The sequence below is a fragment of the Triplophysa dalaica genome, chromosome 9 (genome assembly GCF_015846415.1).
Source record: "Triplophysa dalaica isolate WHDGS20190420 chromosome 9, ASM1584641v1, whole genome shotgun sequence".
Classification (NCBI taxonomy): domain Eukaryota; kingdom Metazoa; phylum Chordata; class Actinopteri; order Cypriniformes; family Nemacheilidae; genus Triplophysa; species Triplophysa dalaica.
In genome coordinates this window covers 13,557,666-13,576,463 of record NC_079550.1, presented here as the reverse complement: position 1 = coordinate 13,576,463, position 18,798 = coordinate 13,557,666, and the positions used below count along the sequence as shown (strand labels likewise).

The following is an 18,798-nucleotide window of genomic DNA, read 5'->3' as shown; positions in this document are numbered from 1 at the left end:
ATATGTTTTTTTAAGTTGCCATTAAAGGCACAATTTGTAAGATTTTTGCATTTAAATATCCAAAAAACAATACTGCTGCACAGAGCCACAACAGCAGAAATAGTAACTTTAGCCAACTTGAAAAAAGAGGTTTAGAAGAATAGGTGAAAATGAAATCAGAATATTGACTTTATAATATATAAACGTGACACTACACAGGATTCAAACCCAGACACTCAAAGACTCAAGTCTTGCGGTTTAGAAAATTGTTCCACTCAGTTGACATGCTTTACCCAGGCTGCTGCAGAGACTTGTCGGAGCTGCAAGCAGCGTTATGGGCCAATCATTGAAGGTGCTGCAATTGTAGCACAGAGAAAAAATGACCGAAATACATTTAAAACAAATACCTAGAGTGAGAATAAACTAATAATGAAGATTCTGTGTATTAATTCACCACATTATATACCATCAGATTACTTTATTATAAGAAAGTGAAAGCACGGTCAATTTAGAGAGGTATTTCATGAATATGGCAGCAAATATAAAAAAAATACTCAGTAATTTCTGTGTGGCTCAGTCTAAAGATAATATGAGCCAAGTTTGGAAAAATGTGACCAAATTTGTAATAGGTGTAACAAGAAAACTGTTTTTCATAAGTTTTAAAATAACATGAACAGAATGCTGAAATGACAAATCAGACATCAATGGAATCGGCTCAAACCAGAGAAAATAAAGCTTGTGAGAAAATTAATTTCAGAAAAATGTATAAAAGTTTATGTAAAAACGTATGACAGATTTTGTGCCGATATGGTAAAATTTTTACTCCTGGTAAAATCATAATCATGAGATTCTGTATGACTCAAGGAATCCGTTAACACAGAGATCAAGCTTTTCTGATAAACATTTCAAAAATTATGAAACTTTTCAAAACTTGTGACCCATAGGTAAAGCTGTTCCAAAATATTGCATGGACCAGGTCTCGATGATGCGTACCAAGTGTCGATTGATTGAAGAATGGCAGGGATACAGCCTCATGTGAGTCTAACTCAACTCTATAAATAGTTGATGAAATAAAGCAAAAATAGATGCTAGACTAACAACATTGATTCCTATGGACATTTTGCAACCCCAAACTATGGTTATTGTCTCAGAGTTCAATTTTGTCCAGCAGTGGGCAGTGCAGCATTGTCAGCCAGGACTGAATCGGCTGAGACCTCATTCAAATTTGCGCAAGTGGTTATATAGAGATTGGACGTAGGTAAAAACACACATGGGGTCTGGCTTTCTTCCCATCACCATCATGTCCTCCACTTCAATGAGTCTATCACAGCCAGCTTTCTTCCTGTAAATAGAGATCAGAAAAAATAACTTTACTCTCTTGTGGTTATTATGTCTTGTGACTGGGGTACATCTGTAATACATATGTTTCGATAATGTTCATGCTGTAGTTTTAGACACAAGTGTCGAATTGAGGCAGAGAAGTTCATAGAAGATCTTGACGTCATACTTCAGGACTATCAGGTCTGAGTAGCCAGTTGAGGGTAAGGGGAGGTTTCTCTAAACTCAACAGGGATTTGTTGGCATGCTTTGCTGGTTTCAAGTGCGGGTTACAGACATCCTACCTTCAGATCCATCGGAAACTAAGTAACACAATCTTGCGTGTCTTATTGTGAGGTGATGAGATGCACAACTGCAGAGGATTTGTGAGAACTTAGGCGTAATGTTCAGGTCATATTAGGTTCACGTGTCATCTATCCAATTTGTTCTCATTAAAATACTTATATAATTTATTAGCTCCTTTAAAGGAATAGTCTATCTGTGGGTCAGTCCAAACCCATATTCGGTTATTTTAACAGTAGAACATATAAGGGGAATTTTTAGGATCGTTTAATCAGCGACCACATCTGTCAAACTCCAACTTGACATAGAACACCACACAAAAACCACAGACGTACCATAATACTTTCATCTTTCTTTTACACCCTGAGAAAAGTATACAGGTGTTTAAATATCATCCAGCATTATTCAAACCCTGCCCTGCTTTTATAATGTTTGAAAAAAAGATGATAGCGAGACTACTCCACTCTTCTATAGGTTAACACACTACTACTGTGTTGACATCTACATGCCATTTTCAAAAGCCAATGTTTTCTTCATTGCAGTGACTTACTCTGCAGTGCTGAATGCCAACTCGAAGTTATGTTTGCGCTCAGCGGGGGACAGCACATTGTAGTCAAACTCTGTGGGGAAGAATGAGTGGACCAGAGCGCAGAATGCCATGCCGTCGCTCCAACTGCTTGAGAAGTTCTGAATGTCGATATTCTACAGATTGATAAGAGAGAGAGAGTGAGGGGTAATATTTCATAGACATCCCACTGTTTACATCTTAAAGTTCAAATGAAATCAAAATTGACTACAATATTTCTGGTCTTAGTGTTGCATGATTTGTCAGTGCAAGGTTTTAAGAAAAAGAAAAAAAGATTGCCTTTTATTAACTTTAAAAAGTCATCCTTTTGCTGACATCACCAAGGCTTTGCGGGTGGGAAAATATAGTGTTTGCCAATACTGTAGCTTTTCATTATTTACACATGTGTAGATCATGCAGCCTTTCAAAAACCTAACAATAATTTTGGTAGATTTAAAATGTGTGACAATGGGATGTATCACTCGGACATTCATCACATTACTGAAGAAAAATGAGTTACAAGTGGTGTTTCATGTTGCCTTTACACATTTAAAATGCTATAAAACAATCATAAATGATAAAACAGTCAGTGTGATAGTATAGATCATAAAGTGCCATGAACTAATTTTAATCCTCAAGCATAATTTTTGCCTAAATCAGAGCAATGATACTGAAGTTCCTTTAAAACTTTCCAGACCTGTTTTTTGAGTCTAAGCAGATGAGGAATGTTTTATTGTTGTCTGGCTCTTATCATCATCAGCTGGGTCTGTCTCCACACGTCATCATTTATCACCGTTGACTACTCATCCAGAGCTGGTAAATATAAGCCTGTCTGCTGGGTCGCTCAGGGAAATCTAAATTGTCGTGCGTTGTTGTAAGCTGGCCACTTCGGTTCTGCTGTTTACATAGTGTTTACTCCTAATTTTAAATAAGCTTTGACTATTTCATTACCATTTCTAACCGGAGCCATATGGAATGGTTTTCAAAGCTACACTAGTGCCAGGCACAGTATAGCTTCAGATTCACCTCACACTTAGGCTATAATGTTCATAAGCGCTCTTAACCTTGTTAATAAAGTCACCGGTTGAAGTTAATTAACAGAATAACACTTTATAAAGCGCCTAAACTAAAAACAACACTATAGCAAGCCCTGTGAGGTGTGATAATCCTCTTTTTACCGGGCTGGAATGTTTGTGGATCTTTCCCTGGTCTGTTTTCCATGGAAAGAGTGCAAAGCTCCTGGTGACGTTTCTCTTTTGTTTTGAGATAAAATTACATCTTTAGAATGTCTTACCTGGTACCCAATGGTCTTGGACCGGCACCACTCCAAAAGAATCTGCTTGATACTGCTGGCACTGGACACTCCAAAACTCTGAGATCGTTTAAGCTTTGGCTTGGAATCAACAGGCTTGGGACGACTGAGATGGAAAGGATCAAAGCAAGGATAAGCTTAGATAAATGAAAGCAGCAAATGAGAAATTTCATGTTTCAATGGATATGCAAGACTAGATATGACACAGAGGGGCACAGTTGACTACAAATGAAAATGCGAAAATTTAGGATGATCTATTGACAGATATGCAATATAAAATACATAACTATGTGTTCAGATGTGTAAGACCTTAAATAATTTAGCGTTATGTTTTATTTACCTTATAAAGAGCTATTTCTATCTACATACACAATGGGTCCCCTTGAATGGAATTCACCATGTTATTTCTATAGTAGCCCTAAACGGACAAACTGCTCTACAGAGCACGTTTCGTAAATACGCTATCTCTTTCGGCAAAGAAGCAAAAACATGACGGCATCTTTGACCTGTTAGAGCAGCCGTAGTGCTTCGAAAGTGAGGGTTGGAATGAGCCATTGGTTGCATTTCTCAATCTCACCACTAGATGCCACTAAAATCTCCAAATTGATCTATTAACAGCATAACAATTCAAATTAATGTGTTTAGATATTTACAAATAGTGCAGAAATGTTATAAAATATTTCCTCTATTTTCATCATAACCCTATTTTAATTCTAAACCTTTCTGTTTTAGGGTTAAACTGTCGTGTATAAAAATATATATATCTCGTGTTCTACCTTGCTTACTTCAGCTTTAATCCTCCTTGTAGCATGGCTTTGTAAACTAACGGTACTGTTTTTAAGCGTGTCGACAAAGTGTTTATTTGCTCTCCTACTTGTAAGTAAGCTTTGGATAAAAGCGTCTGCCAAATGAATAATTATAATATGTAATGTAAACTGGACTTTCAATTCCAGATTAATCTACAGTCTCTGGCCCCACTGTACATTGATCAGAAGACTCAATTACTTGTTGTTCTCAGAATCCAGCCTCTCGAAAATGGACCTGCGTGCTTGGGCTCCAATGTTTCGAGGTAGAGTTTGTGACCTAAAGAGCTCCCGTCTGCGTTCAATACCTCTACCAAAGGCTAAATCTCCGGCCATATCCACATTCCTGATAAACAGAGATAGAAAGGCCAAAGAAACATTTCCAGTGATGTGTGATTGCCTTCAGTATTGGACAAAACTGTATAGCTATACATACAACAGTAGAATATTGAAATATTGACCCACCTTTCTGTATTGTGTGGGTACAGCCCAGAGTAAGTCACTGACTTTGCCGGAGCAGAAGACGGATTCTCTGAAAGATATATGAGACAAAACAGAGTAAAGCAAAAACAATGAGATGATTCAAATACATCTTGAGTATATGAGCTTGGAATGAAAGTGTCTCTACCAGTAAGCCTTGGAGAACCCATAGTCCTAGCAGGAGTTGGAGCCCATGTTTTTATAGATGATACTGTAACCAAAGGACCAAAACAACACTTGAAAAGCAGCCAAAGTTTATATTTGTTCATCTGAAGCCTCACTGACTCTATAACTTTCATACCTGCATGAACAGTTGATTCAGGTTGTGGCTGGTTATTACTGGTGAGCGGCTGACTGTTTGTTATTGAATCTGTTATAGGCGAAGGCATTGCTTGCATCGGGCTACCAGGGGATTCTGGACTCTTCATAACTGGAGAATCAGCTACTTTGGTAGTTGCTGTGATGGGCAAGTGTGGCAATGCCATAGGTACAGGTGCTGTGTGTTCTTGTGACACACCATTGGCCGGTGAGTTTTCCCTTAAAGGCACAGTGGAGTTCTCTGATTGGATAGAGGGAGGTTAACATGGTTTGTGGGTAATTATAAAACCACTGAAAAAGCATAACTTCTTGGAACACTGAAGGATTGACGCGTAATACCTGCTGAAGGCAAATGTCCATTCTCCAACCCTTGGGTAGCGGGTGCTGGATCCACGTCAATTGGTTCGTCCCTCTCAATGCTCTGGTAAAGAGAGAGAAGCATATTTATTTACTTTGATTATTAAAACCAGTCCCAATTTTGCAATGCTTTCACTCGGTCTAAGAAATATTTTCCAGACTTAATCAACTAGTGTTTTAGCTCCGTGATGTTTATTTTCATATGTTGCTTTAACAGCTTCCTCTCTGTTCATCACCTGTTGTAGTGACATTAATAACCCAGAACAGCTGACAACAGCTTCTAATGAGCTTATCTGACTGCTGACTGACAAGTATATTTGATGCATTTAAACATATTTGTAAAAAGCTCGTTTTTAAGCTATTATTTGTTTAAAACACTTTCAGCTAAATTTATTGTATTTTAGTTATAAGTGGCTTTGTTGAATTATGAAAATGAACAATCCATTTTCGATCTGTATCTTACACACACACAGCATATTGTTTCAGACAACTTAATATATAAATATTGAACCACACATTTTCTTTCATAGTTTAGTGGTGTTTTGTAGTTTTTGCAGCTCTATTTTTGTCAGTATTTTTCAAAAAACTCAAGACTTTCATTTTGAGTAAAATATCCACCTTAAATGTATAAGTTATGTACTCAAATGGCACTGTTTTCAAGAAGAAAGTTAATACACAGTTTAGATGTCTTTAAAAGTCGAATAATTCAATTTAATATTTAATAATTTCTCCTAGATATTAAATGAGGAGCAATTGGAAACTTTTGCCTAATTCTCTGACATTTCTCCTGAGAAATATCACATAAAAATCACACAAATGTACGCAATACGGTTTGACAACAATGTCAATAGTGTTGAAGATTTCAATATGATCTCAAACAATTCAATTTACCAGATTATTTACCAATACAGTCTACATTATTTTACAGCTCTTAATATATTTAAAATGTTATGTGTTTTAACAATTGTGTCACTTGTTTCTTTATTTCTCCTAATTTTTAAAGTAAAATCTAAAACTCACACAGAACTGAGAACTCCATAATCTCTCATGAGGTTGATGAACAACAACATTTTCATTTGGGTTGTAATAAATGTACCCAATACCATTGAATATCAATCGACGGTGCCACTAAAAAAGGAGGATCCTTTAAAAAAGACCTAGTCCCATCTTTACACTTAAGCTTAAACGAGCCAGCACTGAAACAGGATAAGGACCATGAGACAACTAATGTGATTATCCAATAAACTTTAATCAGAGAGATGAAAGAATCGGACATTCCTCAGTGTCTCCAAATGAGTTTCTTCAGGAGGGTACATTCAGCCATAGTGATGTAATCTGATCACAATAATGACTAGATCTGATTGACGGCTTCCATATCAGACTCACTATGGTGTCTTGTAATGTTTGAAGGAGACTAATAGTGCAAGTCACCCAGAGTTCCTGTGGCTCATCAGTGTAGATATGACTGCTTTGCACATCTATTTTTATCTTTCATAGCCACTCAGGCTCACTCTTTGATAGGATGTTGATAGGAAGATAGATACACAAGCTGCGAAAGATGATTAATTTAGTATTCCGTTTATATGTCTTGAATCGGAAAAACATTTACATCAGCGAGGTTCGGATTGTTACATTCGTAAGTCATGTATTATGTAGCAGTCTATTGGAAACAATGCAGATTTTTATTTGCATTTAGCTCTTGGCGTGTGTTAATTTTGGACCATGCTGACGCATGAAGTTCACAGTTTTGTTTCATTAGACTTCAACCATCAAATTGTGTTAAAGATACATACACTATGTTTGGAATTTTAGCTGCGATGAGCAAACTATGAGCAAAATGAGCAAAAGCTGATAGAGTGGCTGACAGTTTGTTGATGCTCTGGAAGAAAACCAAATCTCATGAGCTGCCATCAATGACCTGTCAGCCTGTCTACATCTGTATCTGTATGGGCTTTAAAAAGCTCCTTTGTGAAGTGGCATGGCTCTTACTGGTACATGCAAACACATGGAAATATAAACACATTCCCGTACACCTACACACCACTATTGAGTCTCAAAACAAAATGTGCTTTCAAGCAAAGGCTACAAGGAAGTGTTTGCCCTTTTGCTGAGGGTATGAGTGCATGCAAATACAAGCATGCTTAAGAATTAACAGTGCGTTAAAATATGTTTGAATAAAGTTTTACAAGAGGAAAAAACACCCTCAGATGCAGAGACTTATTGAAACAGTGAGGAAAACAACAGGTGACATCACATCAAAAGAATGTTAAAGGGGCGTGCGTATGGGCGAAGTTCGTCGTGAGCAGCTGTCTGTCCTACTGAGAACAGGAGATACACAAAATGCACCCTATCCGTGAAATGTATCCAACTTGTTGGCTGAACACCCAGTTTCTCAGCTCAGTCCAACGATAACGCTGTAGCACTCTTGTAGTGCTGCATTATGTCATGTGTCAGTCCTCCAGGGGATATCTGAAGAAACGTGGCCCGGCAAGAATGCATGCTCACTGATTGAAAACCTCCAAGAAGTCCTTTTCTTTATCTGGTTTTAGTATTTTTGTAAACCACTGCACACCCTGCAGCCACAATTTTAAGGTTTGTATTTAAAATTCCTCCCAAAATGTATCGGTTCAGGGGTCTGTTTTAGCAAAGGTCACCTACTGCATGGCCCCCAGGCTAAATTAAGAGGTCTAGTGGGAATCCGACCCCACCCATCCCTCACGTTCACTGACATCCCTGATACACACACATACTTACATCAGTTATTTTTCCAGGAACGACTCATTCTTTTTCCCATTAAATGCGTCATGCCATTAACAGAAATGAGCAATAAAACAAGTGAAGGAAATAAGGAGGCAAAATGCAAACTTAGAAAAGTTTTTCAGCCACACAAGAGAGAAAAATGTGGACAGTGCATCCCTTTGTCCTCACGACGGGTCACCCGTCTCCTGTACGTACTGTTCCTCCATAACCGAGGATGCTGAAAACAATGTGACTCCTGTGGAGAGCACGGATGTCTCATAGACTAGACAAAATAGACAACTATAGATGACTGAATGAAAATAAACGTATTTGTTCTGCTAAACACAATGGGAGATATTTGTTAGAATGTCAGTAACCAAACAAATCTCGTCCCTCATTAACTGCCATAGTAGGGAAAATAAATACTATGGGAGTCAATAGGGGACGAGATCTGCTCGGTTACTGACATTCTAACAAATATCTTCCTTTGTGTTTAGCAGAACAAAGAAATGTATACAGGTTCGGAACAATCTGAGGTTGAGTAAATGATGACAGAATTTTCATTTTTTAGTGAACTGTCCTCTTTGTCACACTGAGGCAGGTGAAAGAACAAGTAAAGGCATTTAGGAGTCTTCGGTTTGTTCATTTTGTTCTGCGTAAACAATAAACCAAATACCTTTGAATGCGGTTACCACGTACACCCCATTCGTAATGAGACAACATAATGAATGTACAAAGCAGCACTAAAGAAGACAATGAAGTCTTCTCATAAAAAACGTTCACGCTAGTCTAAATGTCTCATGTTTGCACTCCACAGCGAAATGAAGATTTTCCCCAGCGTGCTGGCGGTCTGACTGAGCAATGCTGGGGTGCAAAAAAAATGTTTTTCTGAGGATCCTGACAAGGTTCTATTGTATATAATCTTTATGGTGAGTGAAATAAGAGCGTAACAAAAATGCATTGTAGAATGTGGTGAGTCGACCATTGATAGCACACGTTGTTTTGAAGAAAGACTGATAGAGATGAATGGCAGTTTTGATGAAGTGCTTTGTGTGTGCGTCTGATTTTAAACATATCTGAGGAGATATTTTTGCCTCTCAATGACATTTGAGACTCTTGGAACACTGTGGTGGCGGGGGAATGGGATGGAACATAAACAACAATAGCGGGCATGTTTGTGGGAGAACTTTAGAGAGCTCAGCGGGCTAATTCCAGCCTCTGTCACTCAAATCCCACAGATAGGCAGCTCTTACAAGGCCCTCTATGGTATTAATAAACCATGTTGATGGTGCTATTTATATTTTGCAATATACGTATAGCTTGGCTCAGTTTTGGAGCTGGAGGTTCACAAACAGGGAAAGCGGAACGAGTGTGAGAACTTTAAGGCATTCCTGAAACCTGTGACTGAAGTTACGTTTTTGGTTTGACCAGCGGTAATTTAAAGGTGGTTTTTCCTGATGTTGCCTATATTGGAAAGTCTGCAGGCACGGAAGATCTGTAAGGGACTTTGCTCTGTAATTTCCTCCACAAACTCAAGTGTGCATGGAAAATGTGGCCCAAACACCTGTTTTTTCAAAGCACAACAAAGCCTACAATTTCTCTCTTAAAGCAAATAACAGAATTGAAGGAAAACCTGTGAAGAGAGAGACACAGTGGGAGTCTTTTGAACGTTCAGAGGTGGGTGAACTAAAACCTGACTACAAGCATTCCCGATGATCTCTCAGGAAGCCGGCTGTGCTTCATTTAAAAAAACTCACACATTCACACACACAAATTCATAGATGCACAGTTGTACAAAACGTCAAAGTGTGCAGTAGGGTTGTCATCAGTAAGACACAAACTGGAACATTTTTTCTGTGTCATATGGAAGGGGACAACTAAAGGACTGGAAGCTACATTTACAGTGTAAACTGGGTCTGATCCCTAAAATTCACTTAAAGGGATAGTTCACACCAAAATCACCTCTTGTCATTTCAAACCTGTAGAACTTTCATACTTCTGCAAAACACAAAAGAAGATATTTTAAAGAATATTGGTAAATGGCAAAACAGTGGTACCTATTGACTTCTATAGTATGGACATAAAACTTATGCAAGTCAATGGGCACAGCTGTTGTTCGGTAACCAACATTCAACAAAATATATTTTTTGTGTTCTGCGGATTAAAGAAATGTCCTACAGATTTGAAATGACAAGATGGTGAGTAAATGTAAATTTAGAGTAAATTTTTTGGGTGAACTATTGGATTCAGTCATTGTAAATATCAACAGAAAGTTCAACTTTACTATACATTGTTGAACATACAGTATAAACTACTGTATATAAAAACATATGTCCAGATGGGTCAATGAATCTTGAGAAACCCCTGCTGACTGAAGCCACATAACCATGTAACAGTCTTCAACATGATTTGCAGTGGCATAAGTATGGAGATGTAGCCCAAAGGTATATCTACAGCCCCACCTGCACATTGAAAATACAGAACTGGTCAGTAGTCAAACGTACCGCCCCCGGGTCAGAAAGACCACATGGATCACGGGGTTGAACGTTCTAAGACTACAGACCAGTTTCCACTCAATATTTAAGAGCTTAGCAATGGTTTAGCATTTCCCACCACCAGCTGAATTTTCAACAGCCTTGTACCCTGCTCCAGTAACAAACACATGGGCAAACACAAGGGGTAATATGACTCCACTCAAATTAGATAGGACTTTGAGCTCAGATAACCAAAAAGGACTGCACTAGACAGTTCACAAAGCAGGAATTCCTAATCTATCCTCTCCAAATGTCTGTACCGGTGCATATGCATTCTTTCTAGGCAGGACAATGGTTCCTGAGGGGCAGTGAGGTCATCCCGTAAACAGAGAATTATTAACCTGTAACCACGGAGATGAAATACATGGCATTGTCTGGAAGTAATTAAGAGAGCCAGGGGCATCATGGGAGCGGTTGGATGCCTTTCCCCAGCTCCCTTATTCACAATCTTTTCTCTCTTTCTCACATTCTCTCACTCTCTGCTCTCTTTCTCACCATCACTCTTTATTCACTCTCTTTTCTGCACTGCACTGTATTAATAACTGTGCAAAGGTTTTTGTTCCGCTCCTTCACCTCTGCCAGGAATCTGTGCTGGACATGGAGATCCAGGCAGGGCGACGGGAGAAGATAAAACGATCTGTTCCATTGTGAGCGCTCTGGCGTCGACCCAAGGCTGGGCTAGAAATGTTAAACATATCTCACACCAACACACGTACACACGCTACATGAACGCGTTAGAGTAAGCTCCTGTAACTCCACTCGCACACCCAGCCAGGGTGTAAAACTGTGCAGGCAAATTTTCATGCTTTAGACCCATAAATAAAACCCTGGTGGTACGACAGCCTTGGCATATGTAGATGCTTAAGAAAATCTTTGAAAACAAATGTTCACCCTTTAAAGCCTTGTGAGGTCTGCTTGGCTACCTGGCAGATGATCCGAATACAGGAAACTCACAACATCAAAAGTAAATTTAAAGCTGTGCTATCGAAAAACATTCCTTCTAGCTTCATGTAACTGAAGTGTATGACTTAAAAACACTTAAATGGCAATATACAATCAAATGAAAGCATGCTTGAGTCCCTGTGGGCAACTGCGTGTGCCAGTATGCATCCACTGAGAACAGTTTCCACAGATAACAGACGTGCAAATCTTATCTTTCTTCAAACCCAATCTCCTCTCGTTCGCTCACATGCCCTGAAGAACCACAGCCAAACACACACACACGTCCTCTGACAGGAGTCAAAGCGCCTGACATTTACAGTGCAGTACTATGTTGAGGCACAGTAGAATCAAAGATAACCCACTGACCCTCCAACAATTTATCCACATCAGCACTAATGAAGAGCAATGGCTTCTCTGTGCTCAGAGGCTTAGGCGGTGGATTGTGAACGTGCGGCGAGACCACGGTTCACAGGTGTTCTTCTCGGCCAAGCACCTGTCCTCTGTGATTTAAGTTTGAGTGACTCCGAGAGGCCAAGCAGCGGCAAATCCCAGTGGAGAAAGAAAGGAGGAGGGTGGGCTGGGTGTTCTTTAAATCCCGACTCACCCAATGTACTTCAAATGAGGCTGAATGTCGACACAATGGTCCATTGAAACCGCAGAAATGCTGCGGTAATTGGCAACAGCGATGCAGGGCTCTTCCGCACAGACAGCGCAGAGCGGGGGAAGAGCTAAAGGGCATGCTGTTGGTCTCCTGAACTCTCAAAGCGGAGAGGAAAACAAGATGCTCCCAACATAGGATGGGAAACTGAGATAAAAGGGCAGCGAGAACCACAGTTTAAGATTTACTCAGAGAAACCACAGAATTGTGAGTTGAGTGATGTGATCTCATTGGTTTTACAGCTATTTGGACGTTTAGTTACATTTAGATACATCATACTATTATCGTATTTACAGTATCTGATACATAAACGTTTACACATGTGCATAACTTCAGATACAGTACATACGAATAATAACTTTTCAGTGATGGAACTGATATCAGGCACGATGATAGAGAACTTTGCCTAAAACGTTTTAAATGGAATTTAATTGTCATCGAAGCTTAAATATTATAAAAAAGATCAAATTAACACACTGTTGATGATAGAATCTAATATTAAAGTGTGTGTTATTCATTAATTGATTTAGAGAAAACTTAGGAAACTTAAAAAAGGAAATTTGGTATATATATATATATATATATATATATATATATATATAGAGAGAGAGAGAGAGAGAGAGAGAGAGAGAGAGAGAATAAAATGATAATGTAAAAAAATAAAAATAAAAATAATATATCCAACAAAATCAATTTGAAACCATAAATTATTTTAAATACAAATACCTTGAAATACTAATGAGATCACATTGACGGCTGCGGGAGAAGAATTACTGAGCTATACACACATATAAGAGCATCTGAACCTGTGTTTCGTGAGACAAAGAATGAAAGTTTGTTTGAGAGATTACAAAAAAGCACCACAGATACAGTGGCGGCAGTCTGAGATTGAGCACAGGATAAACTGTATTTCCCCAGAACAAAACAACAGGCTCAGGAATCACAGACATGGAGTTAGAAAAAAGATAAAGTCTGGGACTGCTGATATCTGCAGGTGCTCACAGCTCAGCCACATGGAGACAGGCCAACTCTCTCTCTCCTCATCTTTTTCCTTCAGGCTGTGACCGAAGCGTAGGGAGCGCTTCACAAACCTGCCACAACAGTCTCTGAGTGTTTTACAATCCCAGAATGCAGCTCTCTCTCATTATGTGGTTGACAGGTGTGGATGTGGCAGAGAAGATAACAGCCTTGTGTTACCTGTGTTTACTGACTCTCACTCACAGCCAAAGTCAACTGCACTTCCAGCCACCAAATTACAATGATTTAAAACGACAAGGATAACAAATCTAAAACATGACACCCAAATAAGACCTTATGGAGAAAGCCAATTCGATGTCATGCATGGTAAAGTATTTTTGTACGTCTTAAGCGGAAACGTAAGAAAAGAGCAGATGTCAGGAGTAATCACAGCGCAAAGTTTTAAGTTAAATGGGTCTGAGGTTTTTTTTCAGCAGCTGTTACGAAGTGACAGGTTGAACTACTCTGGACAACAGACACAATCTCAAACCTTATCGAGTCATTGGCAAGCGGAAACCTTCTGGTCTATCTCTTGAAAAAAACACGAAAGTGACTGAAATGCTAGAGACTGGCTACACCACAGAGCAAGATCACAGAATCTGAGCCCCATGTTAAAATGCCCAAATTTATAGCTGAGAAAAACCTGTTTACAGCCTGGTACAAAAAATATTTTGGACAACTATATTTATATTTATGGATAACATATCGCAATCTGTTAGAAAGGTACTGTAGTTAATCGCAACCTTTTTTTCCAAACCAACCTTTCAGCCATAAAACTATAAGATCTAAATGATAAAACACAAAACTCATTTCAAGGCCTGTCGAGACAAATTATGTCTTTATTATATCTCTACAAAAACATTTAGTGGGTCTGTATATGTTTCAGCATTTCACTCCTGCTCATGTCTAAATATTTAGCTTTACACATAGTTCCTCTCACCCCATCGCATCACCCTGTTCCTGGAAGTACAGAATGACCTCACAGCATGTCATGCTTTACCTACTACACATTCTCACATTACACACACACACACACACACGCGCATCTCAGCTCCACATTACTCACATTAGTTTTGCTGGTAACTGCAAAGGTGGCTCTGCTGGAGAAGCGTGTGGCGCTGGGGCTGGAGGCAGATCCACTCGCAGAGCCAGTCAGGGCTGTCGCAATGGGTGCCACGGTGCCGCTTAGAGAAGGTGGAGATTGGCGCCCTGCGGTGTTGCTATTGATCTGCGGTGGAGGTGATTCTCCGCTAAGAAGGGGACTTCTATCACACACCGAACCAGTCAGCATCTCTACCTGCCGAGTGAGGGCCTCAAGTTGGCCCCTGAGCTGCCGGTTCTCTTGCTGCAATTGGGCCACGGCTCGACCCAAAGGTCCACTCATATGAATGGCCTCTTCCAACCTCCGCTCAATGCCCAGCTTGAAAGCGCTGACGTCCATGTGGATCTCGCGCACGGCATCCCGTAATGTGTTTTCGTAGCGGGCCAAAGCAGCACACACCGTCTCTCCTTCCGGAGAACCCTCGGCCACTGATGCCAGAGGACCTGCGTCCATCTCCGCCTTGAGTCCAGGTACTAACACCTTCTCTTCTCCCTAACCGAGAATCCAACAGCAAAATAAGATCTGCCTCTGTTGTTTGTCTCTCTTTAAAATGGTTTACAGTCCCAGATCCATAGAAATCCAAGGGAACTATACCATAAAGACCTGTTGAGGTAAGACACAGTCAGAACCATTGCATCTACATTTTCAAGCTAAGTATAGTTACACGAGTTCGAGTATGCAGATAAAATTATAATGCAGGGTATGTGGTGTGCTGTCCGGGGAGAGGGCTCCGAACTCGGTAGATGCTTCCGGACACGGAGTACTCTGCCCTTGTCCGGGGAGAGGGCTCCGAGCTCGGTATTAGCCCGAACCCAGAGCACTCCCCCGGTTATCCTGCGGGGGAAAACAGGCTTCTGGTGAGGAGCCGGGGTGCTAGAGGGATGCTTGGAGAATGTAGAGATAAAGCAGGTAAGACGGCTTGTCTATTTGTAGAAAGCATCTCTGGTGCTGATAGGGTAGATGCTGTGATTGCTGATAGCGGACCAGCAGGGTTGATTATCTGCTCATGTTCCTCCCGAACTTAGTAAATTAAAACATAATTCATCTTGTTCTTCAGTTAAATTCTATAAGCATTTAACTGCTATTCATATAAAGATTGACTTTAAGTTAAAAAAAAATGTTTGGTCAATGTAATTCAAAGGCATAACATGTATTTAATTCCCATTAGGTTTTAAGCGTTAAAACAATCTGTGTGCAAAAAATCATTCTAAAGCCTGTAAAGACAAATTACGTCTTTATTATGTCCATACAAAAACATTTAGTTGGTCTGTATATACATTTCACTATATGACTCATCCTTATGTCTAAATATTTAGCTTTACACATAGATCCTCCCACCACATCACAACACCCTGGACCTACAAGAAGCTTGTTCTAAGCACTAAGTAATTTTTTTAAACATTATTTTGCAAAGTAAATGAACTGAAAATTAGAAGATGATAAGAAGATGTCTATAAATGAAAATATCAAGCAAAGCTCAACCAACATAACGGAGAAAACAAACGTTAACACGTTACTTAAGTATGTATACTGGGCGAGTATGAGTATGTTTACGAACCTGTGAATTCAGTACGAAACTTTCGTTATATCCCGGCTGAGTATGAATGTTACAGCTTCGCCCGGCGTCCTTTAAAGTACTAAGTAGATCTCTCACAGTCACGTAAAACTCCTACAACTCCTGCAGTCCGGGGGAGGGAGCAAAGAGAGAGAGCAAAGAGAGAGAGAGAGCAAAGAGAGAGAGAGGGTGGGAACAAGAGAGAAAAGGAGCAGAGATAGAGCTCCGTTTACCCCAGTTCACCCTCCTGCTTTCCACTGTATTTGTATTAATCTCCACTTTCACAACACAGTTGAGCTCTCTCTCCCTCTCTCTCTCTCTCCCTCTCTCGCTCGCTCTCTTGCTAACTCACCCGGCGGTTTATCTGTCAGATAAAGGCCAGCGATCGTGTTACTGTAGCAGCAGATCGCTGACTGTCTTATAGTCTCACTGGAGCTGTCATGTCCCATATCACATAAAAACAGACACACGTTTTGTTTTTTGAGTTTGGAGGATTACAGGTGGTGGGGTCACGAAAAAGAGTGTTGTCCGTTAACGCTATGGAAACTGAAATGTACGTTAGATTTAAAGAGACAGGTCACCTAAAACGATAATGCATAATTTAAAGAGACAGTTCACCCAAAACTTAAACCCATTATTTACTTAATCTCATGTTTTTATTTAAATTAACCTTCAAAGTTTGACTTTTAACATTTAAATACAATGCCTAAAGAATTCAAGCCGTTGCAAAATTCTTCTTATCCAAAACCATCTTGATTTCTCTCATGATCAATCAAATCCAAATAGTAATTGATTACATTTCAAGAATCGAGTTTACTGTTTAGACTGAAAAGACAGAAACAATAGATTTAAAGTGGGATGTTTGCGTATGTGTTTGTCATTTGTGGGTGGAAGGAAGAGTGCCGCAGGACGCAGAGAGAGCAAACACTCCTAAAGATCAGATAATGAGGTAGTGGGGGGCTCTGGGTCGCATTGGGGCATAACAGCCTGTGGTCGGACCACTACTATGAGTCCTGGTCAACGGACTGAAATAACTTTACATTCACGTCCACTGTTTACTGTAAACACTGGAAGCCGTGGGAGAGCTGAGGTGATTTACAGCTGTACACAGTCGACATGTCGGGTTTATATAACAGAGCTGTGTGTGAAGGCCGAGGTGAAGGGAGATACCATGCTGTGTACCAGGTTTAATCTTTCAGAGTCGGGATATCTGAATATGACCCAAAATCTGATTCGTTCATTCCCCATCAGTCTTCAAAATAAGATTTCCATCTTGCGATGATGTCAGACTTTTGCGTCAGGGACAGGTTGTAAATGTCTCTCAAGATCAACAGCAGACACTCAAGGAATGGCACAATGCCGTAGTTTGTATTATATCTAACACAGACTGCATCTCTTTTCCTTATCTGATCCCATGATTGATGCTGGTGATTCTGAGCATGCAGAAGAGATTGACGCAAGCCGAGCGGAATGCATCAGACATGCTACTTGGATCAGTAGCGCTGAGATGGACCAGCGCAAGACCCCACATGCTCAAGGCCTCTTATCTGAGGGGAGATCAGTGATACAAATAACCTGAGCAGGTATTACAACAGAGAAGGATGTGACCAATGTAAAACTATGACTCTAACGTTTTTTTGTTCCCTGGGAGCTGCTGAGCCCCAGGGATCTTTGGATATTAGGCAACAGCTGACATATAATCTTGTCATGACTCACCGAGATGCATAACATACGGTCTGAATACAGTCATTGTGACAAATTCATACAAAACTGATTTGCTAACACAAACAACCGTTAAGCCAGATAATCGTGTCTGCTTTCACTGTAAAAAGACAAATAATACAGGTTTGTTGTGCTTTCTGTAATGATGTAAGTTTTTTGGACTTTCCACAGTTGTTACTACACACAAGAGACTTTTCTCAAATGTTCTATAAACTGTTCATTAGTTCACTCAAAAGGCAGCTTTTTTAATTCAGGAGAGGCATGGGAAACATGTAGTAAACAAAAATGGGGGCAGCCACAAATCATGCATTCTTCTTCACCACACTTTAACACTCAGTTTAAACCACAAAGACAGCAGCACATACTGGTTTCCCAACCACATTCGCCCATTATGACATAGCGTATGGAGCGAAACGTCTGATCGCACTGAGAAAATGTGAAACCGTCAATCTAAACGACAAGGTTTCATTCTCAGTTTGAATAAATGACGATAAGAACCCTGTCTGGCCTTCATCTGCAAGATGGGTGTTGACAAAGTGATCCCTCCGAAAAACAAAACCCCATTCACTTCACCACGTGCCAGCTGTGGCTGTGCTGAAAACAAGTCTGCGTGGCCGTTACATCAAAGTTTCCATGGGAACGCTGATGTCTAAACACGTTCAACAGAAAAAGGCCAGATGATGATGTCATAGTTGTTTCAAGTTAATATAATGAAGCACACATGGTGCCAAGTAAGAGACATGGAGTTTGGAAAGCAAAAGAGAAAACAATAAAACTGTTTTTTTTTCAATCATTTTGGCATCTCTGAGGCACAAATTATGGAGGCTTAACTGGGGTGTGAGTTACGGTTGAAGAGTGATTATATATATCGGACCAGAAATGGTGGGGCTTTGTGGTCACATAAAGCGCTCACGCACCTACACATGGGCTGACAGACACACATCATCGAGACGCGGTGACGTCATTACGTATGCAGTACAAAGTAGCCTGACCTGTATTTAAAATAGGTCTGCTGTGGACTCAGAGAGTGACCCTAAAAAGAAATTTCTCAAAGCACTTACACACCCTCATGTCATTCCAAACCTGTATGACTCA

At 40.0% G+C, this 18,798-nt stretch overlaps 1 protein-coding gene across 1 annotated transcript; it reads right to left on the bottom strand.

The window, feature by feature from the left end:
• Positions 1–429: 429 nt before the first annotated feature.
• On the bottom strand, positions 430–16,528 carry smtnl (smoothelin, like). The gene is made up of 11 exons (XM_056757455.1): positions 16,334–16,528; positions 15,985–16,104; positions 14,391–15,029; positions 5,417–5,498; positions 5,061–5,318; positions 4,908–4,970; positions 4,745–4,811; positions 4,482–4,625; positions 3,459–3,582; positions 2,150–2,301; positions 430–1,321 (listed from the first exon to the last, which is right to left on the bottom strand). The coding sequence occupies exons 3-11, from the start codon at positions 14,877–14,879 to the stop codon at positions 1,195–1,197; spliced, it is 1,506 nt and encodes a 501-aa protein (XP_056613433.1). The 5' UTR covers positions 14,880–15,029; positions 15,985–16,104; positions 16,334–16,528; the 3' UTR covers positions 430–1,194.
• Positions 16,529–18,798: the final 2,270 nt, after the last annotated feature.

Bases quoted from the DNA above. Each gene is read 5' to 3' on its own strand.
- smtnl (XM_056757455.1), bottom strand. From the start codon at position 14,879: ATGGACGCAGGTCCTCTGGCATCAGTGGCCGAGGGTTCTCCGGAAGGA. The intron at 5,499-14,390 runs GTGAGTAATGTG...TCTCTTTACCAG, and splicing joins CAGTTACCAGCAAAACTAAT to AGCATTGAGAGGGACGAACC. The intron at 4,812-4,907 runs GTAGAGACACTT...TATATCTTTCAG, and splicing joins GGGTTCTCCAAGGCTTACTG to AGAATCCGTCTTCTGCTCCG.